We start from the raw sequence: 27169 nt of genomic DNA, 5'->3' as shown, positions 1-27169 counted from the left end.
TTGGCTGGGGACTTTCACCAGATTTGTAATGATACATTTCTTAAAAATAATTCCCAAGAAAACTTAAAGATACAGTGAGGCTTGCTAGTATGTATATAAGTTTGTGTCATTCTTATATTTTTCGTGTGTGTGGACTTCAAACATTTCATAATAAAACACTTGTAAGAATACAAAAACAATTCAGTTATACACGTCGCTACTCTATTTCAGGTGTCCATTCTTGAAGTGTTACTTGCTTGATTTTTTTCAGTTTTTTAGGACTTCAGTGTTTTTTAGTCTGCTTTATGCACAAATTTTAACCTATCTTCTGAAATTTGCTCTTAGGCCTGAGAGTCTCCAAATTTGTTTACTCCCTGAGCTCCTCTAATTTGAACAAATATATCTGGCTAGAAAAGAGCCTAATCAAGAATTAAAAAAATTGAATGAGAGAGTAGTATGTCCTGTGGTATTTAGAGTCAGATAAATGTATGGTGATATATGTCCTGTCTCCAGCTTGGTTCCTGGCATGGGGCCAGGCCTGTGGCATCGCCCCACTCGCTCCATGTCTCCAGTGAGAAACAGAGACAGTAACACCTTGTCTCTGCATAAAAAATGAATTAGATTCATTCAAAAGAAGGGCAGCAGATGTATGAATAGTTCAGCTCATCCCTGCTCCCCACCTTTTGGGCAGCCTCAAACTTTAATCATTCCTGACCTACTCCCATGTTAAGAACTTTTACTGTCATTTTGAAACGACTCTGAGATTCTTAAGAAGGAAACCTACTTCCCTTGGAAAGCTTATCAGGTCTCTTTATCCTAGGAGAGCCTTAGAGACTTGTTAAATCTTCATAAATATGGGGCTCTGTGGTCAATTTTTCTTGGAGAAGGAAGATGGAGGTGGTTACATTAAAAATCAAACAAAGTGCCATCCCAAAGCTTTTGAAAGCATTTCAGTGCCTTCTCTTTTTATCAGCGTGCTTATTTAAATTCGTGATTTAGGGAAGGGGATGAATGCAGCTATTTTGCTCATTTATTTCTTTGCAGATAATGTTATTTCAGGATTTGATTATATTTAAATTCACAGTCAGTGCTTTTGCACTGTAGAGCATAACCCAGCCAGAATGTCTCTCTTGCAGAAATTTGTAACTCGATATGCTAGTCAACTGCCAACCATGGGAAACAGGTTTAAGTTAACTACTATTTTAAAAAATTAATATATTTTTATTCGTCAAAACACTGCTTCTCAGTCTTTAAGACACTAGTATTTGAGTCAATATATCATCAAATGAATGTAATAAATTATACTGCTATAAACTCCAAGGAAATTTTATTAATGTTTTTAATGTATCCTCATGTGGAATCAACATATGTTTTTTATATATTCATAAATTTATGGCTTCAAAAATCTCCAATTTCAGGGTGTTATGAATGTTGTAATGGATAGAAAATACATAATTGTGAAATGATGTTCTTGAATTTTCATATACTCCTGATAACCATTAGCTCTTGCATATAATAATTAGAATGAAATTAAAAACTTGGAAGTAATATTTCTGCAGCTCAGTTGCTTTGGGCCAAAGGAATTATTTCCAGAATAAGCTGGCAGGTTCTTGCTTGGGGAATTAGGACTCCAGCGTCCTTAACTTTAAAATAACTTGAATTTCATTTTATGCCTGTTTCATAAAGTGGTCATTCATTTTCATACTAAATTGTAACCAAGGCATACCACATCAATAGTAGCCAGTCAGTGAGCTTACTGTGTGTTAGGTCGGAGTGAAGCAGCATGTTCAAAATGTTGGCCAGATGGCTGGGTTTAAAAAAAACAATCTTACTACTGATTTGTTAGGGGGATTGAGAGGTAGTTCCCCCGCATCTTTATACCCATCTCCTGGTACTTAGTAGGTTCGCCATAAGAAGTTATTGGAGACAGAATGAGTGCAGAATGGTACTTTACATTTTGAGAGTTCAGGAAGTAAAATGCTCTCTTTCCAGATCGCTCTGCTGCACTTGTAGTGGGATTGGTCATGGAGATTTAGATGCAGGTTTAGATCTGCAGGCTCATCAGTCTAGATGCAAGTTCGTGCCTCCTGGATACTAGGCTTACAATTAGGGTGCAGCAGATGGCAGTGGGGTGTAGACCATGACTGTATGGTCTACACAGCAGACCTGAGATACAACCATCAGCTGTTTTCTTTCCTTTTAGTTTTAAATTCATGTTTACAAAAGTAGTTTTGCTTTTCTTTTCTTTTTTTAAAGATTTTATTTATTAATTTGAGAGAGAGAGAGAGAGACAGTGACAGAGATAGCAAGAGAGAACACAAGTGGGGAGGAGAGGGAGAAGCAGGCTCCTGCTGAGCAGGGAGCCCGATGCGGGGCTCAATCCCAGGACCCTGGGATCATGACCTGACCTGAAGGTAGACACTTAACTGTCTGAGCCACCCAGATGCCCCTACAAAAGTAGTTTTGCTTTTCATTTAAACAGCTAAAGTTAAACAATTGGTGACAATGCACCTGAAATATTTTTTTCTGAAGCTCCAGAACGCTTTTAAAGAAACTGTCATTCTTGGTAGGTTTCGATGTGTTTTTGTTTTTGTTTTTTCGTTTATCAGTATTTCAATTAAAATACTATTTTAACATGTGTCTTTGCAATTTGCCTGCTCTCTGGATAGTGGAATTAAAAGCCTCTTAGGATTCTAAGTCAGTGTGGTACAAAAGCATTTGGTTATCACTTCCTTAATCTATTAGCTGCTTTCCTCAGTCAGGGCCTTTCCAAAATAGTACTTTAAATTACCCCTTTCACTTTTTCTGTAATTTATTTTCTTCATGGTGCACATAAAAGCACCATGAAATAAGTTACATAAGTACATGACCTTGTCCACTGGTATAGCTGTTGTCTCCTAGGAGAATGGCGTCACTTCCCCTTGACCAAGAGAGACTTCTCCACCCTAATACCGTTTTCCCGCCAGCCTCCCAGTTTGGTGCTTCTTGAATATTTCAAGTTTGATGTAGCCTCATCGAAAGTTTAATAAATTTCAGGGTCGTGTACCAATGACAAGACACAAAAAGAGGAAATAGGTAGTGTTACAAAACGCTAAGACTGGGTCAACCTGTTATTACAATAGCATCTGGGAAGATGTCCTAATCCCCAAGTCATGAGAATTGTATTAAACAGGGGCAACTGATTGGCTACCTTGTCTGCCTTTAAGTTCAGAAATTTAACTGTCATTTAGATAATGCTTTCCAAGGCAGCTATAATGCTATTTTTTTCACTCCCAAAGTTCTTCCTCCCATAGGCCCATCTCCTTAATCCCAATAGGGGTACGTGCTACAGTCAGAACAGAAAGGAAGGTATGGTACGAGATGCAAGCAGAGAAGGCTGAGTTTGAGAAGGATTGCAAAGAAAGAAAAAGTGGAAAGCAGGATCAAAAAGTGTCAGACATGATAAAATACAAAATAATCACACCATTAAAAGAAAATTAGTCATGTGGAGGATGGATTTGTCAAAACTCATGAAATTGTACACTCCCAGAAAAGTGAAATTTACTGTATGTAAATTTAAAAAGCATAGGGAAAAAAGAGGCAGCATAAATAACCATAAGATGTCATGTTTATACAGCAATGTGGATGCACTTATGCTGGATTGTGTATCTAAAAATGGTTAAGATGGTAAATTTATGTTACGGGTATTTTACCACAATTAAGAAAATTTAAATTCAGACTTACAAAAAATGTAATGTCTGCGTAATGGACTATTATAAAGTTATTAAAATAATTTCTCCAAAAACTTAGTAATAAAATGGGGGACTACTTGTTATATTAGATTAAAACTAATATGAAGTTGAATTTCTAGTTTGCTTTCACCTCTGTAAGTCCTGCAGAAACACTGGATGATTAAATGCCAGAATATTGAGAGTGAAGGTCTTAGTGATGGGATTTTGAAAGATTGATTATTCTCTTTTATTCCTCTTGGCATAGTATTAGTTTTCACTTACTCTTTTTTATAATCAATAAAAATGGAATCATCAGCAAGTATGTGCAATGAATTGTACATTACTGAAATAGATGATCAGTTGTTTCATAGAGGCTCCTATTTAAACCATACCAGCCAAAAATCAGATTCCACTCAGATCCACTTTTCTTTTTTTTAGAGAGGGAGGAGGGAGGGGCAGAGGGAGAGGAAAAGAGAAAAATCTCAAGCAGACTCCCTGAGGAGCCTGTGAGCCCAATGCAGGGCTTGATCTCAGGACCCTGAGATCATGACCTGAGCCGAAATCCAAGAGTCAGACGCTTAACCGACTGAGCCATCCAGGTGCCCCCACTCAGATCCACTTCTTAAAAATTTCTGTTCTTCTAGGACTAAATATTTTAAAACAATTGAAATAGTATCAGTTGACTTTTAATGCAGGATGTTGAGTTAAGCCTGTGTTTAGCTATCTTTACTGCAAATCTGCCATTGAACTGGCCAGGAAAACCAAAGGTAAGGATGTGTAATTGAAGAGTTGGGAAAGGTACCATTAGCGGACGAGCTAACTTTAAGGAGTGAATATAAACCATGGAGTGGCAAGCGCTGATTGAGGAAAGTAGCTGCCAGATGGGATCTCAAGCATCCGGAGGAAGAATCTGCCTAGAGAATGAGTGGCAGGGCTCTGGACAGCAGTGGCGGCGGGGAGGACAGGGTTCATGGTGGGAGATTCTCAAACCTATGGATGACTTCAGACCCTACCGCACCAGTATCCCAAGAAAGTCACCTGGACACTCTTTTGTAGCTTCTGTTCAGTAAGGCCAATGGTTAGAATACAGTGTAGAAGGGTTGCCTCAGGCAGATGTCTACCAGAGACCGTCGTGTCGATTACAGAAGGAGGTCACGGAGAGCTCGGCCAACTTGGGTTCCCCAGTGAGTGAGAACACGGTGCCCAAATGCGTCCACCTGTAGCTTCCTCTTCTTTTTTCGCAGAAAAAACCCACAAGTATGCACACACGTAAAAACTGCATGTTAGTAATGTCATTACATTAATTCAGCTAAAGAATTTACTCTCTAATATTTAAAGTGACACTTTCATGAGACTTTTTGCCCTCCTGATTTTTGAAAGTTATTTCTTAGAATTTAAACTTTGAATCTCTGAGGTAACGTGGAGTAATAAAAGTTTTATCAGTATCACCTTGTATTGGCAATCTTTTCTTTTCTTTTCTTTTCTTTTTTCTTTTCTTTTCTTTTCTTTTCTTTTCTTTTCTTTTCTTTTCTTTCTCTTTCTCTTTCTTTCCTTTCTTTCTCTTCTCTTCTCTTCACTTCACTTTTCTTTTTTCTTTCCTTCCTTCCTCCCTCCCTCCTTACCTCCCTCCCTTTCTTTTCTCTTTCTTTCCTTCTTTCTTTCTTTCTTTCTTTCTTTCTTTCTTTCTTTCTTTCTTTCTTTCTTTCTTTCTCTCTCTCTCTCTCTCTCTTCCTCTCTCCCTTTCTTCCTTCCTTCTTTCTTTCCTTCCTTCCTTCTTTCTTTCTTTTGTGCTGCTTGCCACTTCTATGAAATAATTTCTTTTTCCCTCTTTTTTCCTCTAGGAATTGTGAAGGACAGAATATTCGATACAAGACATGCAGCAATCATGTAAGTTCTGGAATAAAAATATATAATCCAATGATGTTCATGTGTTAAGTTGGAAGATTATGTGTACTGTAAAGCTAATGGCCCCTTGATACCCTTTGGGGAAAATGTAACTATTTTTTAGTTGACAGCAGGTTTTGTGTATCTCATACCTTCCATATATACTACCTTTTGAGGCCATTTCACATTTATAAAGTGATTTGGTAAGTATTTAATAACTTCTGAATTCATAGATACAGTACCTCATACCTATAAATGCCTTCAACGTTCCAAGTGTATTAGGTACAGTAGGTCACCTAACCCTCTTACTGTCTCTACGATAGAGGCAGACGAGGTGTGGTTATTTCTCTTTTGCAAATGAGGGGCCTGGGGTAAAATTAGTTCCCAGCGGTCACAAAGGAAGAGCACAGACTTAACTGGTCTACTGCTGTTTTTCCTGCTCCAAACCACCTGTCCTGCCCACGGCAAAATGTGTTAAGAGTGCTCTATTGGTGATTCAAAAAAATTGTATGTAGGGACAGGTTTATAAACCTCACTCTTGTTCTACAGTGATGAGTACTAAAGAAATTCAAGCTTTTGCTTTACAAATCTAAAAATGCAAAATAAATAGCAGAAGGAATCCATCCTATTTTCCACTTGAACATTTCCCTGGTTCACGGTATAGACCCAAATCAAAATGACGCGAATAGAAAGGAAATTATTAGAATCTGGAAATCTAAGATTTAGATTTTTTTAATCCATTTTTTCTCCATTGGATGTAATTAATTTATTTAAAAAGTTTCACTCATTGGGCCTTTTGTCCCTCTTTGTCCCTTCTCTGTCCTGGGCCGGTGGGAGACGGAAGTCCTGTCTGAGGGCCTCTGTTCTGCAGACGCAGACTTGTCCTGGGAGGGCAGCCCTGAAAGCTGGGGCAATAGTGAGCGGGCAGTGTGAGCAAGGCCTTCTGATCACAGGTCAGCCGCATTTTCAGTCTGTTTTTTATCAGTGATGAAGCAGAAAGGTTTGTCTTTCTCGCTCAACTGGCTTCAAACTCAAGTGGGAAATGTGGGTACTTAGTTATTGGGCATTCAGATTCCAGTATGACTCGGCCCTTGGTGTCCATCATGTCCTGGGAGGAATTTGGGGCCACAAAGCGAATAGATTTCACATGTCCCATGACCAGATGGAGGGCCGAGGACTCTGGGGACACACATGGGCGTGAAGCTAAATTAAATGAGTTGAGGTCCGGGAGGGGTGCGGGGGGCAGAGAGATTGACTTGAACAGAGAGGCAGGCATTTAGTTACACACACAGTCTGGCTTCGTTTCCTCACGCAAGCTCGTGAACACAGTAGCAACCTGAGGGTTTATCTAGGAGACATTTCGATCTACTACCTTTCGCTTGGGTGTGTGTTTTTGTTTTTGTTGTTGTTGTTGTTATTTGTTTTTAGTTTTTTTTTTTTTTTTATATGAAGTGCTGCTTTAACAAATCAAACTCCTTGCGGTCATTCAAAAATAAATTACACAACTGTATCCTAGCCAGCGGTACTCTGAAACTCTCTAGGGGAGTTCATTTTAAATGCCCAGATCAAGGTGTTGCCGTCTGAGATTTCACTCTCGGGTTTCTGTGTGTGTGTGTGTGTATCTGTCTGTGAGACTCTGCTCTCGATAATTCCAAAAAGGCACCTTTCTTCAACACAAGTGTTATGTGGGTCTAGGAGTGTCGGGTCATACAGTGTAGACACACACGTAATCTACTAAAATTAGCGCATCCTGGGTGCAATGGTTAGGACTTGGGTGCGCTCGAGTGAAGATCCCATGCCCCTGAGGCCCCGTCTGTGGGTCTTGGGAGGACCTGTGGTCTCATGTGAGGGCCCTTCTGGGAGGATCCTGCGGAACCCTTTACCACCTCTAGGCTGGTGAGGAATAGAGGTTTAGAAGGTGGTGACCAGTGGGGAGGACCGCAAAGTGAATGTTGCCCTTTTTAGTTCTCAGAGTTGGGGTCCTTAGAGAGGTTTCATAAGAATGTGGCATTAATCACTGTGCTTGCCGTTGCAAACTCAGACTTTTACCAAATTCCTTTTAGGGAAATAAGGGGGGGGTTGTGGCAGGTCTTTCAGGGCTAAAGTGCTTGGGACACCCCTCCATCTCTGTTTGCCAGGCTCTGCCGCTGTGCCCCCTCAAGCCCTCCTGGAGGGCGGAGCTGGAGCTGTGCAGCCCCAGCGGCAGGGCTGGGGTCTTCCCAGGAGAGGTGACACAGTGCGTTCCTGGGAATATACCATAGAAACACGCCCGGGATGTCAGGCACCATGATTGGACATAACCACATGAACTCAGGGTACAAAGATAGTCACATCTTTTCTTGAGTTGCTTCCTGCTTTATTAATTGGGGTTTAGAATCACCCTTTTGAGATCTCCCCATCCCTGCTACTCAGGGTGGGGCAGAGGGCAGGAAGGAGGACCAGTCTGCAACCTACCTCCAGTGGGGAGAGAAGGGAGCTCCCCTTAATGCTCCCCTGCTGTTGCTTGTCACGGCCACTCAGTGTCCCCGTTAGAGACGGGCCAGGCTCCCTTGACAGTCAGTGGTTTCCCTTTTCCCTGGAAATGAGGCCCATCACCCACTCTTCTGAAGGAAGCTGCCGTTAGTGATTCCAAGACAAGGCACTCTTATGAGGGAGATTTGCCTTGTGATTCAGAGATTCCTACACCTGTATTTCTGGGGGCAGGAGATCCCATCCGATGGGCTGCGAGATCCCCCGTTCCCACCTGAGGGACCTCACCATTTCAGTCTTGGTGATCAGGAAGGCTGCTCCATGGAGGAACAGAGGTCACTGCCAGGGACCCCAGAGACCTACTGTTGCCTCCCATCCCAGAGGTCACTCCTACTTCTTTCTATTCCTCCATGTGATTATCTGAAGGCTCAGGCTCTTGGCCTCAAAACCACAGAGCTTGCCATCTATGTGTGCCAGCTTTCGAACTCTTAACCAAAATTAATGATGATGATAATAATAATAATAATAATAATAATAATAATAGATCACATGTAGTCAGTACTTCCCAAATGCTAGACATTGTTCTAAGCGCCTATCCATGAATAAACTGATTTAATCCTCATATATCTCTACAAAGTAGATACTATTTTTATTTCCACTTTTTAAAAAAGCATTTATTTATTTGAGAGAGAGTAGGGGAGGGGCAGAGGGAGAGAGAGAGAGAGAGAATCTCGAGCAGATCCCCTGAGCGTAGAGCCCAACACGGGGCTCGATCTCACAACCCTGAGATCATCACCTGAGCCAAAATCAAGAGTCAGACACTCAACCGACTGAGCCACCCAGGCGCCCCTTATCTCCACTCTTACACAGGAGGAAATGTAGGAAACGTGCTCAAGGTCGCAGAGCTGAACTAGACTCCAGGCAGTCGGGCTCCAGGCTCCGGAATACTAGCTTCTAACCACTCTGCTACATCAGACTGCCTCTTGGAAAGGAGCCTGAGAGGTCTCAAGCTTTGTTAGATGACTGATGACAGTACAAACAGTAGTCTCAAACATGGCTGCTCCTCCTGACGCATGAGCACCTGACTCACAGGGGAAATTGCAGGAACACTCCCCTTTCAGATACCGTTATAGAATCACCAACCCCAGGAGCTGTAGGATAAACCTTCTGACTATTCACAGTTGGCAAGGGGCAGAGGTCAGGGAGAAGAGAGGCAGCGGAGGGGAATCACGGAAATGGTGTCCTCCACGGCCGTGGGCCTTGTACGCCAATGGCCCAAGGTGCGGGGAAGGGGTCCCCAACACGGGAAACTCGGGCCTGACGTGGACAGACCCTGACATCCGCACTTCTGATCTCTGCCCGCCTCAGTAGAAGATACCTGAGAAGAATAGACTCCAGGCACTCAAGGAAGAATCAAATGTCCTTTTGTTAGGAAGTGTCGGTGTGATGGGGATACACATTCAGAGGGCAGAGAGGAAGAAATCCCACTCCTGGTGTGCAGGAATGGGAGGCGCGGCCAGGGAATGAGAACCACACTGTCCTCCCTACAAAATCGGGCTTTGCTTTCACAACTCTCCCTGGGGTTATTCTGTCGGGGGGAAGAGGAAGGTTCGGGTTGGAGCATCCCCTAATCCCAGGTACCTGCCATCTTCAGAGATAACCCTCTAGTCAGTGCTCAGCAAAGACCCTGACGGCCAGGGCCAGGCCCCTGAGGTCTCAGTGAAGAATTTTCCTTATCAGGCGTCTCCCAGAGTAAGTGGAGACTTTCCAAGGGAAGTCATGCATGTCAGCAAAGAGTTCTAATACTTGAACTCGCTGACTACTCATTTCTTTATACCAGGGTTTATGGGCTCAAAGTCAGTGCTGGAAGAGAACAAAGGGAAAATACCTTTAAAAACAAGTGTATCATGATTTGGTAATAGTGTTTTTGCAGCATGAACACATTTTTATGTGAGCACAGAGAGAGAAATGGTTAACTCTGCACAGTGGGGTCCCTGATGGCTTTCCAGAAGAGACATTTGATGTGACCCTTGAAAGACTCTTCATACCATGAGTCCTATGGATGGCTAATTTCTGGCAGTTTCCTCTTAGAGGTGCTCTTTACTTTCCACTGTCGCTGCTCCTACCCCAGTCCATCCTGCCGTCACACGGGTCTTCCTAAAGTGCCACACTTTCTTTTTCAGTCCCCTCTGCGGATCCTTATTGCTTTTAATTCCCCTGACTTGCATTCAAGGACCTCCAGCAGTTGGTTAGACTTATCTCGTGTTCAGCTCACAAACTTTCACCCTTGCTGGTCACACCTGGTCCCTGTCCCTCATCGCTACTGACTTCATTTCTGCCATGTCCCCGTTGTTTGTGTTCTTTCCTATAGTTGTCCTAAAAACATCAGGCCGTCCCTTAAATCTCTTCTGAAATGTCACTTTTCCAGGATGCACCCTTTGCTAACTGTCTTCTTATAATGACCACTCACAGTAATTCGTTTTCATGCTAGAAATTTTGGCATTGGTTATATTAGAGGATCCCAAAATTTAATGCATAGTACAACTTGGATATGAAGATAAAATAAAAATCTTAAATTTGCTTATAGTAGAGATTACATTTTTCCTAAGTCCCTTACTCATGGTTATCTGGGAAAAATGACCTAAATATATAACCCATATTAAAGCTTGGTTCAATCCTATTATATAAATCATCCCTTAGCTAATGCTCTATCTCTTTTATGTAAAAATGCTCTGTTTATTAGGTGATCTTCCTGTCTCAGCATTTCGCCCTAAGTTGTCCGTGAGAATGGTTCATGTATCCTCATGGCTTAAGGAGGGAAAAGAGATCTCTGTCTTTAGCATGGTCCTTAAATGGGTACAAGTTGTGTCGTCCTTTCCCTCCTTCTCCCTCTTCTCCTCCTAATCTTGGTCCTCCTCCTCCTTCTCCTTTTCTGTGCTTTCCAGGCTGGCCGCCCCCTCCTGACTGAGTCAAGTCTTTCTGATCTAGGATCTGTACTTTCCTTATTAACTCCACTTAATCAATTTTTTTTTTAGATTTTTATTTATTTACTTTAGAGACAGAGAGCGTGGGAGGGGGAGTTATGGAGAGAGAGGGAGAGGGAATCCCAAACAGACTCCCTGCTGAGCATGGAGCCCAGTGCAGGGCTCGATCCCATGACCTGAGATCATGACCTGAGCTTAAATCAGGAGTCAGATGCTTAGCTGACTGAACCACCCAGGCGCCCCGCCACTTAATCAATTTTTAATTTAACACATGGACAACAATTTTATTTCCTTTTCATTGCAAAGCCTTACTTGCGAATCTGTAAGCACAAACAGTAACCCACGGGATCAGGGTATTTCATACAGTAGATGCTGCTTTCCCAATAAGACAACGGGCTCTCCACGTGACCACAGTGGTTTATATTCTTTCATGTTCTCCACAGCATGTAACCTGGGCGAAGCCCGTAAAGCATATTTAACAAACGTGTTGTCGGAACTGATATGAAGAAATGCTTCTCAGGGAAAGGAAAGCAGAAGAATGTTTGGTATTCAAGCTTCCTAAATGTCAACTAAACTGTTTAAGACACAAGAATCCCTAGATTGTCCTGAGCCAGGGCCAGGGACCCAGCAGAAGCCGACTAGACAGGCTTAGTGTTGACACTGGAAGAATGCCAAGTAAATGAAAGCATTTAATGTGAGTCCTCCATGTCTTGCAAGATTACTAGAAAGCGGTATCGTATAATGGAACACTTGTTACTTTGGGAATCAGTCTTGGCTCTGTCATATTCTAGCTGGGTGTCTTTGGGCTAGTGACTGAAGACTTTGAGGGTCATAGTTTCCTCTGTTTATAAAATGAGGGTAAGGATAATTGTGACCCACCTACCCCAAAGGGAATATCAGTATGATCCCTTGTAAACTGGTAAGCACCGTCGGGATCCAAGGGTGTCTTCGTCGGGGTCATCATTTCCCAGGAGCAGAAGCCCACTCAAAATAGCTCAAGAAAAATGGGATTAGCTGAATGGGTGTGTGGATATTTAATGGAATTCGGGCACCAGCACACCTTGAGGGCCTGGACCCAGGAATCAGACGGTGAGACGCCCAAGTTACGTAATCTTACTGAAATACATGGTTGGTGTCCGTTCCTTTTCCCGTGTCTAATTCATTCTTCTTTGCTGTGGGAACTGGCTTGCTTTTCTTCAACAGGCATCTCATGGAAGAGACGGCTAGCTCAGCCCCAGACTGATGGGAGTCCCCACCTCTTCTCTTGCAATTCCAGATTCCTGGGAAAGACTGACTGTCCTGGCATGGACCAGGTGTTTGCCTCTGATATCAGCTGTGGCCAAGGAGGCGGGCTCCCGTGTCCAAACCTGGCCTCCGTTTCAGCAAGGACTAAGTGTAGGCTGGCATCCTCAGCTGACTGTTAATTAAACCTTGTTAATTTTGTGAAACTTCTTTGGTTTCTGGAGTTTAAGGCAGTCAGGAGTCAGGCAGCAAGAAGTCTCAGTCCCTAAAGCACGCTTGCCACATCAGTGAGCCTAATGCAAGGGGGTTGTTTTCACTCTGCTGTCTTACACTCTTTGGCTTCGGTTTCAAAGAGTCAGATACACAGAAAATTGGCCGTGGTTAAGGGAAGAGGCGGCCATATAATTTTATCAACTGATGATCTTCCCTGGGGCCGGATGGAAAACAGTCCTCATTTCAAGAGAGAAAGGTCACCAGTTTCAGTCTCCATCTCGACTCTCTCTTCCGTAGTGTGACCTGGGTGCAGGTTTAATTTTTCTGAAACAGGAAAATGTGGATGTGGTACAGGATTTTGGAACGATTCACCGCAAACTAATACAACTAATCCCGGGGGGGATGGTTATTTCTTATATTTTATGTCTTCCCTGCCTACTTCCAGAAAGGATTTGAGGCAGATTATAAAGGTCAGAAGCATAAACACAGCAAGATACAAAAGTTAAGTAGTAAAAAGAGGAGAAATGAAAGAAATTCTATTTTAAGATTCTGGCTGATAATTTATTAATAATTATTTGTAGAAAAACATAACATTAAGTTTCTACCTTGCACCACACATCAGAATAAATTCCCGGTGTAACAAAGTGTTAAATGTAATTGCTAAACTAGAAAGGAACTAGAACAATACACTTCAGTATTTATCTGTTCTAGACAGGGTACAAAAAGCATTTCTGAACTCATTAATGAGGGAAAAAGCCTTAAAAGGAAATATTAATAGAGCTGACTACCTGGAAATTTAAAGCTTTGACTTTGCAGAGCACCAAAACTAAAATCAAATGGGGAAAATATTTGCAGTACAGATGGCAAAGAGTTGATAACCTCATTGGGAAGGTTGGAAGTCTTATCTGTTAAAAACAGTAAAAAGGCAAACATTCCAATAGATAAATGAAACAAGAAATTTTTGAAGTTAATACAAAGAGCAATATACGTGAAAGCTATCAAACCTAAGAAATGAAAGGAAATGTAAATTAAAATAAAGAAAATCTATTTAACACGATTAGAAAAATGTTAGAAAATTATAATATCCAAGCTGAGAAGAGAGGTTGAGAAAAAGGGAACTTAGGGAGCCTGGTGATAATAAAGAGGGAAATTCCTGGAGGGCAATTTGGCAATATTTTGAAAAGCTCATGAAACACACCCTTTTTCTCAGAAATTTTATTTCCAGAAATTTGTTTTTGGGAAATCATCAAGGATTTGTTCAAAGATTTAGGTACAAGAATCTTTGTCTTTTATTCTTTTTTTTTTTTAAATAGAAACCATTTCCCAAAGGTTTTATAAGGACCATTGATTACTTTTGTAATAAGAAAAAAATACAAAATAATATATTGCCTTTCTGTATTTGCTTTCTGTAATTGGGAAGTTGGTATAGGATTAATTAATTCCCATCAGTTAGGAAGTTTGTACCCAACTCTGAAGAGTAAATTAACCTTTTGTCAGCCAGCGTCTGCCTTTGGAAGGATCGGATGGGAGGGATTAGTAATTAAGTAAAAAGATTTCTGAGTCATCAAGACTTGCACAAACACTTTTTACTATTATTATGAGAGCTCCCTAAAGGATTTACTTAGAATTTCCTTGCTGTTGTTGTAGACAGAATTTGAAAGAACTCCGTTTTCTCTTTCCATCCTTCGGCAGGTTGAAGGCAGGCACTTGGCTCCAGTGAAAAGCAGTGGCTGGGGACCCACAAGGAGAGAAGAAGGGCTCATGAATTAACAATCACAAAAACAGAAACAAACACAAGTTCTCACAAAGCAGGGCAGTTTGGGGCCAAAGTAGGGGCAAGTAATCCTTCCTATTGAAATGCTTCTTGAAGGCATGGATGATAATTAATATTCCCCATAAAGACCTAGAGTCATCTGGAACAATTAAAAGCAAGACGGTTAAAAGAGAGCTTTTAAATAGGGTGAAGAAATGAGGTGACTCCAGGGTGAGAGGCCCGTGGTGGGGCTGGTCTCTTCAGACTCTTGGAAACTTGTTCAGCCTTTCGGTGGCTGGTCTCCCTGAGTGATGTGCGTGTGGCCTTTCTTCTCTGCTCGCAGGACTGCCCTCCAGATGCGGAGGACTTCAGAGCCCAGCAGTGCTCCGCCTACAATGACGTCCAGTATCAGGGGCGTTACTACGAATGGCTTCCCCGGTATAACGATCCTGCTGTCCCCTGTGCGCTCAAGTGTCATGCCCGGGGACACAACTTGGTAGTGGAGCTGGCACCCAAGGTCCTGGATGGAACTCGCTGCAGCACGGACTCCCTGGACATGTGCATCAGCGGCATTTGTCAGGTAAGCCACACCTGCTTCCCATCCCCCTCCCCCCACCCCCGGGCCAGCACGTGCCACGCCCACGCTCCATACCGAGGCTCTCTTCTTTCGTTCATGCAGATGAAATATTGTCTTTGATACTTTTCATGTAAAAAAAATATGGTAGAGAGTATCACTTGCCTTCAAATTATGTCTTACTTATTTAAAACAGCCTAAACTTTGTCCAGGTAGACTCAAAAGATTGCAGCAGATGACATCTTGGGATTCCTCTAGGTCGGTGGTGCTCCAACTTGAAGGGCATCAGAATCACCTGAAGGACTTGTTAAAACACAGGGTGCTGGGCCCCCACCCCCAGAGTTTCTGACCCAGTAGGTCTGGCCTGGAGGCTCAAATTTGCATTTCTAACAAGTTCACGGGAGCTGCTGATGCTGCTTCCCCCTGCAGAGAACCACAACTTCGAAAGGGTAACCTCGATAGGTTTTTTGAGCCTTTTAACAACTTACTGTTTTATTAAAATTAACTTATTGTTTTGGGCCTTTGGGAGCAATGCCTTGCTTAGTAAAAAATTAGCATGAGTGCCTTCCAGCAGATTTTTCAGAGTGGAGTTTGCAAAGCTGTGACGCGTGTAACTGAGACACACACTCCGCCCCCTCCCCCAGCTTGCAGTGGGTATGAGGGTTCAGGGCACCGGGACAGGTTGCTGAGATAGTAAGGGGATGGAAGGGAAATGATGTGTTCCACCCCCATTCCCTTAATCTCTGGGAAAATATTTTAGAAGAATTATGTCTAGTATTGCCTACCCTATTATGCTCATAACAAAAACAACGTGAATAAGAGCAACACCCAGCCACCTACCAAGTGTCAGGCACTACCAGCCATCTCAAGCGTCACACGGTCAAAGACGAACCATGGTCTTGCCCTTCAGGTAGCTTCTCCTTCCTCTGTCTGCTCAACTAGACAATGGCCTCCAGTTGCTCACTGCAGAATTTTGGAGTCCTCCTTGATTCTCCTCTTTTAACACACACATCTAATCCATTGTCATTCTGTATTTAAAAGTCTTCTTTTTTTTTTTTAATCCACCATTCCTTTCTGTCTGCATGACTTCTTTTTTGGTCTAAGCCTCCATCAACTCTGACCTAAACCGCATTGCCAGCCTCCTCTCCTGATCTCCTAGCTTCCGCCATTGTCCCCCTCAGGTCCACTCTCCAGGCAGCCGCTGAAGTGATTGCTTTAAAACCTAAGAAAGTTTCGTTTTAAGAGTTTGTCACTCCCCTTACTGAAATCCCTCGATGACTTATCATTGCATTGAGGGTGAAATCTACGATCCTTGCTTGCCTTTCCAGGCTCTTCCTGGACACCCACCCTTTTTAAAAAATAGACTTAACTTTCTAGATGCGTGGCAAAATTGAGTAGAAGGTACAGAGAATTCCTGCTCCTTCATATGTATAACCTTGTCCACTCTTAACATGAATGATCAGTGAACCTACATTGACACATCATGGTCACCCAAAGTCTGTATTTCCCCTTGGTGGTGTGTATCCTGTGGGTTTTGACAAATGTTTGTTGACTGTTTCTACCAGTAGAGGGTCTTAAAAGTAGTTGCACTGTCCTAAAAGTCCTCTGTGTTCTGCCTATTCATCCTTGCCTCCCCTGCTAACCCCCTGGCAAGCACCGATCTTTTTATTGTCTCCGTAGTTTTGCCTTTTTCAGAATGTCATATAGTTGGAAGCAAAGAGTATGTATGCTTTCAGAGCGACTTCTTTCACTTAGTAGCGTGCATGTAAGTACCCTCCATGTGTTCTCATGACCCGGCAGCTCACTTCCTTTTATCACTGACTGGTATTCCAGTGTCTGGATGGGCCACATTGTATTTATCCATTCACCTACTGATGGACGTCTTGGTTGCTTCCTGGTTTGGGCAACTGGACTAAAGCTGCTTTAAACATCCATGTGCAGGTTTTTGTATGGGTGGAAATTGAGGGGAAATTCTCAGTCATTACTGCTGGAACTACTTCTTCTGTTCTTTTCTCTTTCTTCTCTTTCTGGTATTCCCACTACACTCAGGCCACACCTTCCGTGGTTGTCCCACAGTTCTTGGATGTTCTGGGTTTTGTTTTGTTTTGTTTTGTTTTATTTTTCAGTCTTTTTTTCTTTTTGCTTTTTTATTTGGGAAGCTTCTATTAACCTCTCCTCAGAGATTCTACTCTTCCCCCTTTGTGCTGTTTTTCCAATTCTGCAAAGTGCCAGAAAGCTCTTACACATGCTGTCCCCACTGCCTTCTACCTATGCTCTTGACTATTCTTACTGTCTTCACAGTATAAATGTAATGTCACTTCCTTAAGAGGTCTTCTGGGATTGCTCTTCCTAAATTAGTCCTCCTCGTTCTATTATAGTACCTTTCAACTCTACTGGTAATATTTCATAATTACATGTTTATTTGTGTGATAATTTGACTATGACATTCTCCCACACTAGAATGTGAGTTTTTTAAGGACAGGAATCACACATATTGCTCACTGCCCTACCCCTGAAGGCCTACCACATCTGGCCCCATAGAGGGTCCTCAGTAAAAACTGGTTGAACAAATGAGTCTTATCCACTTGCAAATGTAAAAGTTATTCAAATATTTTGGCCCCTCTTTTATTTCTCTCCAGCCTCCAATCCTGCATTTCTTGCTCAGTTTGATGTCCATTCTGAGAGATTCCGCAGATACTGTCAATTCAGCATGCTCCCTCCTTTGCCTCAAATAAATTAGAATTGTTTTTCCCAGATCCATGAGTTGCTCTAACTGCTACTCCTCTTCATTTCTGTTTATGGCGCCAGGACTGTCAACGTTACCTTCCTGAATTCACATTGTAGTCGATGCATTTGCTCACAGGTGCTCTATATCCTGCTACCTCCATCCGAGCTCTCCTATTTTACTCTTTTTTCCCCTTTCAACTTCACCTTTTTACCCCAAGACTAGACTAGCCAATCTCCCTTTGTGGCCTAGACAGTGTCTTTTCGTTTCTCTCCTACTCTTGAACCATCTTATTTGATGATTGGTATTGACTAGACTTCCCAAAGGTCAAGGCTTACTACTTCGTTCTCCCATTTCATATGCTGCTAATAGTTTCTTTTTATACCGGTTCACTTTGGGGGCTCTTCCTCTAAATGATAATAAAAGTGAATCACGTGTCAGTGGAATCATGCCTTTCTGTGTTGAAAACACAAGTTTTTGACAAGGAGTATGTATCACTTGCATAATTAAAAAGAATTGTTACTAAAGTCATTTAGTTTGGGCTGAAGAAGAATACTCTAGACAAGGTAATGTTTTGACATTGAGGTTTTGAAAAGTTGAGTAGTAGTTACGTAAATCAGGATGAGGAAGGGAATCAATCACAAGCAGCGTGAGTAGCACTGATGAAGAGATGTAATAGTAGATAAATTTAAGGATCTGTGACTCATTCTGTAGAATCGAGGTGAAAAATACCTGTGGGATAATGCTTGAAGTTGAGGTTACAGGCATAGGCGGAAACCCATCATTAACATTCTGAAAGTTACAAGAGGAGTCACTGAAGAATCTTGTAAGGAATAGCTCAGTTAGGATTGTCTTTAGAAAGATCACTCAGGTGGACCGTGGCAGATTATTTGGAGAGGACAGGGTCCAGCCAAGCAATAGAAGGTCAGGTGTGGGCTAACGAGAGCTTAGAGTATGCAGAAGTAGGTTGAATGGAGAAGGGATGGCAAATTAGAGAGTTTAGTGAAGAAGCTCTTTTAGGACTGAATTGTTACTGGATGTGGGGGGTGAGAAAGAAGTTCAGAAGGAGGCCTGCATTTCTGACATGATGACTAGGTAGATAATGTGGCCATTCCTCAAGGCACAAAATACTGGGTGAGCCCCAAGTACGTGGGGAAGAGATGGTGAGCTTGATACACCTGTGAACATCAAAGTCAGTAGATGACTTTAGAGCTTAGGAGAGAATTCCAACTGACAAACATAGATCTGGGAGTCGTCACATGGTTTAAGCTAATACATGTCCTTGGAGGCTGAATAAGAAAAGCAGATTTCTAATGACAGAGGCCTGGCCCCACCATTTTGGAGCAAGCTTTGGAAGGGGTGCACTTGACGGGGCAGAACTTCTGTATAATAGAAAAGTAAAAAAAACAACAACTTAAGTATGGGTGAGTGTTTAAGAAGAAAAGTCAGCAGTGTCTGATACTTCAGAGAAGTCAAGAGGATAAGAAGGGAAATATGCTTGCTTCATTTGGCCCAAACAAATCCCACTGGCGATCTCAGCTTGAGCAGTCTCACTGACGTGGTTGGAGGGGACACTGGTGGCAGGATGTACTCATTTCCTGTGGTATTCAGTCACACCATCTCTCAGCCTTCGTCTTTTCAGTGTGTAAAAAGGAGGTATTATTCTCCCTGTAGGTCCTATTTTAAATTCGTTCTTTCACGAACAACATTCCATGAGTCCAGCCCAATCACTGTCACACGGGAGGCCTGCAGTCAGCAGGGGCTCCCTTTCCCTGCTTCCTCCTTGTGCTCGCAGACCACAGCCCCCTCTTCATGTTCATTATCTCAGATGCCGAGCTGGCTCCAGTAATTTCCAAGGCTTGATGGGGCTTGCAGGAAAAATGTGGTTTTCAGGACTGAATTAGTTCATTTTAAAAGTGTGCTTCCTACCATGTTTTTGTGATGCTGATGGAGAAGCCAGTTCTGTGGGCAGTAACAGGTGATACCCTGGCTGCCGAAAGCTGCGTGCTCTTTTGGCAAGGCTATTTGGGTGAAAAGAATTATATGCCGTTCCTTCAGAAGTGACTGAGACACTCTCAGGAGAATTCAGATCTTTCCTTCAACAGGATAATGTTCACGCAAATTCCCCGTCTTGTACAATGTGGCTGTGGCCCTCAGTGGTCACTAGGATGGCAGAGAATAAATGGTGGCATTCTCGCTGCTTGTCTCCGGGTGAGCAAACTGAGCCCTGATGTTCGCTTGGCACAGACCACACATCTTTTTTTTTTTTTAAGATTTTATTTATTTGACAGAGATAGAGACAGCCAGCGAGAGAGGGAACACAAGCAGGGGGAGTGGGAGAGGAAGAAGCAGGCTCATAGCGGAGGAGCCTGATGTGGGGCTCGAACCCAGAGCACTGGGATCACGCCCTGAGCCGAAGGCAGACGCTCAACCGCTGTGCCACCCAGGCGCCCCAGACCACACATCATTTTTGCAAGTGTGTTTATGGTATGTTCGCTTAAATGAGCGGTCACGTGCTCCTGGGAACAACTTTTTGTGAATCTGAGCCCAGCAGGAAGCATAAGACGATGACACTTACTGAATGAAATTTGCTTCCGCTTTGCAAGTCTGATTTTTATGAGAGGCAGGGACTGGTTGGAAGCACGTCCTCAGAGCAAGTCCGATTTATCATTCCCGTTTATTGAATTCCCTGACAGTGGGGGTAGCTGAAGAAACCACTTTGTAGTTACAGTAAAACTAATAGCAACTTACATCCACTGGGTGTTTAGTGTCAGACATTGTCTAAAGCATTCGGCTGTGTCAGCTCCTCATACGTGTGAGGTAGGTACAGTCATCATCCCCACTTGGAAACTCGATTGGAAGAGGCTAAGGAATTTTCCTGCACCGCACAGCTAGACAGGGGGCTGGCTGGAATTTGGACCCATGCAACCTAACCTCAGAATCTGTTTCCTTAACCACTTTACTATACTGATGATACTTGCACTTTCTGTGCTGCCCGAAGTATGGCTGAAGTTTGTAATGGGAAATGAGATGCGGTTCTGATAAAGGACAGCCAGGACGCTAGGTGGGTCCTGCACACACAGCAGAGTCATGCCTCTCAGAGACAGAAAGTGCTCGGGCATGGTCACGCTGAGCAGGAGGGCTGCTGGGACCTGGAGAATATGTACTCACTCACCGTGAAGGGGACAGCGACTCACAAACACATCAGAGTTTCTGTTTGTCAACAGAAGCCGGAAATCTGGATTTTGATGTGAAATGTCCAGTTGAAAATAACACCTTGCTGTTAATGACCTTGCTTTGTCCATTAATGGTGAAATTGGGCTCTTTCTGACACCGGCCAGGCTTTTCTGCAGTAACCGACAACCGCCAAAGCTCAGTGGCTTAAAACAATTAAAGATTACTTCTTGCTGATGCGACTTGTCCAGCGTAGGTCAGCAGGGGTCTCTGCTCTTTGGATATCAAGAGATCAGACCTCTTAAGGAGGTTTTATTCGAACGCGTTTTACATAATAACCACAATAGTAAGAAGGGGAACATGTGACTTATGCCCTTAAAGCTTCTTACAGAAATGACACCAGCACTTAGACTCCTATTTCATTGGCCCAAGACAGTCAAGGCCACTCTGAACTTCTAAGGCGATGGGGATGTATAGTCCTTCCATGGGCTGAAAGGAGAAGCTCCGTATTTTATTTTATTTTATTTTATTTTATTTTATTTTATTTTATTTTATTTTATTTTATTATTTTAAAAAAATATTTATTTATTTGAGAGAGAGAGAAAAAGAGCATGGGGGTGGCAGAGGGAGAGAGAGAAGCAGGCTCCCAGCTGACCAGGGAGCCCTACCTGGGGCTCGATCCCAGGACCCTGAGATCATGACCTGAGCTGAAGGCAGAGGCTTAACCGACTGAGCCGCCCAGGCGCCCTGAAGCTCCATATTTTAGAATATCTCTAATGACTACCATAGCTCCATATACTCTGACTTTCAAGGCAGGAATCTAGAGTCGTTTCTAAGGTAGAATCCAATTTTCAAGAGATCTCAAACGGAAGTTGACTCCAAAAAACTGGTTCTAGAAGGATTAAATTAGACTTACCTAAAAAGATTCCTATGTAGCTTAATATGGAGTGATGCCACTTATTTATTTTTTTGAAGATTTTATTTATTTGAAAGAAAGAGAGGGAATATGTAAGAGAGAGGGAGGGAGAAGGAGTGTGCGCACGAGGCGGGGGGGGGGGGGGAGAGGAAGCAGACTCCCCGCTGAGCAGGAGCCTGATGCAGAGCTCCATCCATGGACCCTGAGATCACGACCTGAGCCAAAGGCAGATGCTTAACCGACTGAGCCACCCAGGTGTCCTGATGCCACTTATTTAAATACTATATTCTTTTAGCTGGTTAGGAATTCATTTGCAGAAATGATGAAATAGTTCTTAGCTAAAGTGATGATTTATGTAGGAGTATTTATTCCTGAAAGCACTGCTCATATATTTTAAATATTTGTTTAAGTCTGATACCTTGTGTAACTTGTCTCATTAACTGCACAGTAGAATATGAGCCTTGTCTTGTTAAATTAATCCCTGTAGTGCCTGCCTATATAAAAATTGGTTATTTAATAGTTAATAAATTTATTGATATGTTTTATTAATTAGTGGTTTTTTAAATCATCACAATTAGAAATCTTGACTTCGGGAGATGTCACAGAGGTTGAAAACACCTCAGGCAGCTTTGCAAAAGTTGCTTAGTATGGATTACGTAGTATGAGAGCCCAAATTCAGTAGTCCCTCAGTTTCAAGGGCAGTTCTGACTTAGAGCCTTTGAATCACAAGGCAACAAGAGCTGCTTCTCGGATATTATTTTTCGGTGATGTTTTCACTGCTTTTTTTGGCTGTGAGATTTGGATAAACTGTCACTTGAAACAAAATTCTGAAACAAATGCAAGTGCTCAGGGAGGTGTTTGCCTGCCTAAGATCTTACAAGGCCCTAAACGCTCTTCAAAACAAGCCCATCCTAGCTCCTAAACCCACACCCTTCCTGGATCACCAGATAGAGGGTGATTCTCATTCTCATGAAATGCAGAGCGCTCAGGGACAATTGTGAGGACAGAGCTTGGCTCGGGAACAGGTTTCTAGAACTTAATGGTAGAATTACTCCCCTTGGAGAAAGTTGCATGAACACAAGTTACTCATTGATTGAATCCCAACCCTGCAAGTGTGTTTCCAAAATCAATCACTCTTAATTTGTTCCACATGTACTAGTAAATATTAATATAATTGCCTGTGTGACTCGGCTCTTTGCGGTCCGTCTGCTGCTGCTAAAGGTGAGGATGGTGTTACCATGGTGTTAAGATTCCAGGGTTTTTCGGCCATTCCTGACACTATTTACTAGCTGTGTGATGCTGGCCAGTCATTTAACCTCACCGACATTCAAGTGCCTGATTTGTAAAATAGAAACAGAAGATACCACCTGGGTCATCAGGTTGCTGTGAAGATTCAATGAAGGAATGCGTGTGATGTGCTTGACATAAAGCCAGATACATGGTGGGCATTTAGTAAAAATCAACTATTATTAGTAGTATTTCATTATCACCATTATAAAATTATATAATCAGGATGAAAGGATCTCAGAAGTCTTTGGATTTAGCTACTCCTCAGAGAATTTAATCCCCTCTCCAATTTTTCCACCAAGAAGTCTCCTACCGAGCTCACGGTTGAACACTTGTTGTTAGATAACTCTGACTTTTCAAACTTTCTGATATTGAACTAAACTTAGGCTTAAACCTGTAGCTTTCACCATTTGAAAGTACAAGGAACAAATGTAAACCCTTTCTTCATGACAGCCCTTTTGTGAATTTAAAAATATCTTTAATCATGGACTTTTCCTTAAACTTCTTTGGAATTTTTCCTGCCTCTCCCCGAAACTTATTTGATCTTTCTCCTTCCCTTCAGCACTGAAATTTTGGAAAGAGTAGTCTGTAGATGTGGTTTCAATTCCCTCAGGTTTTATTCTGTCTTCAACACCTTGGACGCAGTGATTCCTTAGCAGCTCCCCACGCTGAGATGTAGGGGCCGTGCCCAGGAGTCAAAACAAAATGAAAAACAGAGATGATAGAAGGGGGCCTTTTTTTACTGAGCCCTTTATAATGTTCTAATCCCTGTACTAAGAGTTTTTACACATATTTTCTCATTTTATCCTTTTTGGACCCTATGTGAAGTGTGTATTATTATCTGTGTGTCAGTCTTGAGGAAGATGGGTCTTTGAGAGTTTGAACTGTTGGCCATCCACCATCTTGAAAGCATTGGAGTGCTCTCTGCCTCTAGAGTCCCTGCACTTAAACACCAGGTATAGAAATGCCAATGAAGTTGAGTGATACAGGAGGTAGAGATGAACTCTCTCACCAGCTAATATTAGTGGACACATATTATATGGAAGATGTATTTGTACAGTAAAAACAAATGCACCTTGCCCTTGTCCCCATAGACGGAAGCTCACAATGTGGCAAAGACACACATGTGTATGCACATACACAAGATAACACACAAAAATAATAACTCACAAAGGACTGAAAGATAGCAGTATAGGCATATGCTATGGGACAGCTCTCCCATTCATTCCTCTCCTGCATTTAAGAAATGGTTTACGAAGAGCCCAGATGTCCATCAACAGATGAATGGATAAAGAAGAGGCAGTGCACGTGCACGCACACACACGCGCACACACACACACACACGCGCGCACACACACAATGGAATATTACTCAGCCATCAAAAATAATGAAATCTTGCCATTTGCAATGACATGGATGAACTAGAGCGTATTATGTGGAATGAAATTAGTCGGAGAAAGACAAATACCATATGATTTCACTCGTATGTGGAATTGAAGAAACAAAACAGATGAACATAGGGGAAGGGAAAGAAAAAAAAAGATGAAAGCAGAGAGGGAGGGAAACCATAAGAGATGCTTAATTCTAGGAAACACACTGAGGGTTGCTGGAGGGAGGGGGTGGGGGGATGGGGTAACTAGGTGATGGGCATTAAGGAGGGCACTTGATGTAATGAGCGCTGGTTGTTATATGCAACTGATGAATCACTGATCTCTACCTCTGAAACTAATAATACAGTATATGTTAACTAAATTGAATTTAAATTAAAAAATTTAGAAAAGTAATGGTTTATAAAGGTACGTATATAGATCTCATGACAGGAAGACACACATAGGTATAGGCATAAATAACCATAGACAAAAGGACATATAAAGATATAGGATATAGAGAGATGGAGCTCCAGAGATGTTGAGCTATAGGTATGTGGAGATTGAGATACAAACAGAGGGGGGAAAATGTCGTAGGTAAAACCATGGCCCAGAAGGGTATTCTTCAACTCCAGTGGAGGGGCCAGAAGACAGAGGAGGTATGGGGAGCGAGGGGGCAGGGGAAACAGGATTTGTAATGGTCCATTCGTTTTATATACATAAAAATATACGACCACAAATAAAAATATAACTGAAAATGTAAAGGGAGGGGGACAGCTTCAATTCCTCTCTTTCAGTGAGACCAGACCTCAGTGAGATTCCTATCAATGCACCCTAAGGCTTTCTGTCATTCCTATTGTGAAAACTCACGAAAGAGAGCCACGTGGTGATGGGGAGAAGGCTTACAGGCTGGGGGCTGCTGGAGGGTCCTGCAGTCTGGGCCCCTCCGCGGCTGCTGACGCCCGCTTCTGTCCGCAGGCCGTGGGCTGTGACCGACGCCTGGGGAGCAGTGCCCGGGAGGACAGCTGCGGCGTCTGCGCTGGCAACGGCTCCACCTGCAGGCTCGTGCGGGGACAATCGAAGTCGCACGTTTCTCCTGAAAAAAGTAGGTTTCAAATCCACTGCCCTGTGGGGGCAGGGCCGACGGGGCTCCAAGCCGCTGGTCCCGGAACAGGGGCTTCCTGTCGCTAAGCTTTTTCCCTGCAAAGTGCTGTTGACCAGTTTTCCAAAAGTCAGATTGCTTCCGAAACGTCTGTCACATTGTTGGTTCCATTGTTTTTTCCGAGACTACCTGTTTCTTTGAATCCTGACCAATACAGAATGTGATGAGTTTTTAAAAAATATTGCCATTTTTTTTAAGGTAAAGCATGAAGTAATCGTTTTTTATTTGCCTCCCTTGCTTGCTAACAAGGTAGAAAATCTTGTCATGGAATTCTTGCCCCTTCTACCTTCTCACCTTTCAGTCAGCTGCTAAAGTCACTTACTCATTTTTCTGTGTGGACGTTGATTTTCTCCCCACCGTTGTGATCTTTATTATATCCTGAGTATTAACCTTTTGTCTCTTATGCCCATTTTATTTTACTTTTGATTTTCAATTTTTTAATGATACTTCTTTTAAATAAGGCTCTTCATTTGTAACTTGACTTTCAATATTGTTTGTGGTTTTAGGATCGTTGGTTTCTAAATTTTATATGCTCAGAAATTTTCATTTTTCTATTTTAGTTGTATCTGCCTTTTTTGAATCCTTTGATTTGGGAGTCAGTAAACATTTTGGGTAAAGGGCCAGAGAGTAAGTGTCTCAGGGCTTTACAGGGCATATGTTCGCAGTCTCAACTGTTCAGCACGGCTGTTGCAGCACCAAGGTTCCCACAGATGACTCGGGAACAAAGGGCATTGCTGTGTTCCAAGAAAACTTTATGTACAACGGTATCTGTTCAAGTTAGACTTGCTACGGACGTCAGCCACGGAAACTGGGGAGTGGTGACAAGAGGTGTCCCAAGGCCCAAAGACGACCGTGGCAGCGAGCGGCAGTGATGGGAAGGGGCCAGAGGTTGAGAGCCCTCTGTCACCTGTTACTGACTGGAGGAGGTGGCAAAGCGAGCTCCTCGAAGGAGGTGTGGCTGGTGACCCACGGGCGAGTCTGTTGCATCACCACTTCCTTAGCGAGCATCCCGGCGGAGAAGGGGTTCCACCAGAGCAAGCTGGTGCAGAAGCAAGGGAGGATGTGGAGGGTGTAGGCCATGCCTGTGATGCTATGAAGCATCTGAGGGACCTCAGACCTCAAAGTGGTAGCAAGAACCCTTCCAAAAATACCACGTGCTTGTACTGAACCTCTCCCGCTGTGGGCGCTGTTAGCTGAGGCTTCTTACTACGTGGCAGCAGGCAGATCCTCCCGAGGGGACCTTGCTGACGTCTGGAGGGGCACACCCACCCACTTGGGAGCAAGAACAGCTCTTCTGGAGGCTGCAGTGATGCACTCTTCTCGAATCCTGCCAGGTGTGGTCTGCCCCTTTGGTGCCCAGGTGGTCGGCCAGACATCGACCCCAGACCTGGGACCACGTCCTTCACCTCCTGGAGCCTTCCTCCCCAAGCACCCGCTCACCGCTCTGTGTCCTCGCCAGGACTTCCTCTGTTTGCTAATTGCCACGAGCACCTTTATGTTTCAAACCCTTCTTTTATAATTACAGTCCATCTGTCCAAGTGACATTGTCCTTTGGGGAAAAAACGCTTGCTTTTCAGTACTTAGAATACACTTGAGATATTCGTAACAAAGCAGCACACTCTGGTCTTGAAGCTTTCCTTTTTCTATTTTTTTAAAGTAAATATATACATATTTTAATTCTGACAAAAAAACACTAGACTTATTATAAATTTAGGAGATTAACTGTGATC

At 42.9% G+C, this 27169-nt stretch overlaps 1 protein-coding gene across 3 annotated transcripts in view; it reads left to right on the top strand.

Annotated features, from left to right (window-relative positions):
* Nucleotides 1-27169, top strand: part of ADAMTSL3 (ADAMTS like 3) — a 331627-nt gene that overhangs the window by 118586 nt on the left and 185872 nt on the right. For all 3 annotated transcript variants that reach the window (XM_087856588.1, XM_045813117.2, XM_045813118.2), the window contains exons 5-7: nucleotides 5531-5576; nucleotides 14578-14814; nucleotides 25256-25382. In XM_087856588.1, coding sequence (XP_087712714.1) covers nucleotides 5531-5576; nucleotides 14578-14814; nucleotides 25256-25382 — 410 coding nt within the window. The remainder of the gene's footprint in view (nucleotides 1-5530; nucleotides 5577-14577; nucleotides 14815-25255; nucleotides 25383-27169) is intronic.

This window comes from Ursus americanus, chromosome 28 (genome assembly GCF_024610735.1).
Source record: "Ursus americanus isolate L20-20 chromosome 28, mUrsAme1.1.p, whole genome shotgun sequence".
Lineage (NCBI taxonomy): Eukaryota > Metazoa > Chordata > Mammalia > Carnivora > Ursidae > Ursus > Ursus americanus.
Note: the sequence above shows the minus strand (reverse complement) of the source record. Positions and strands in the feature narration are given on the sequence as shown.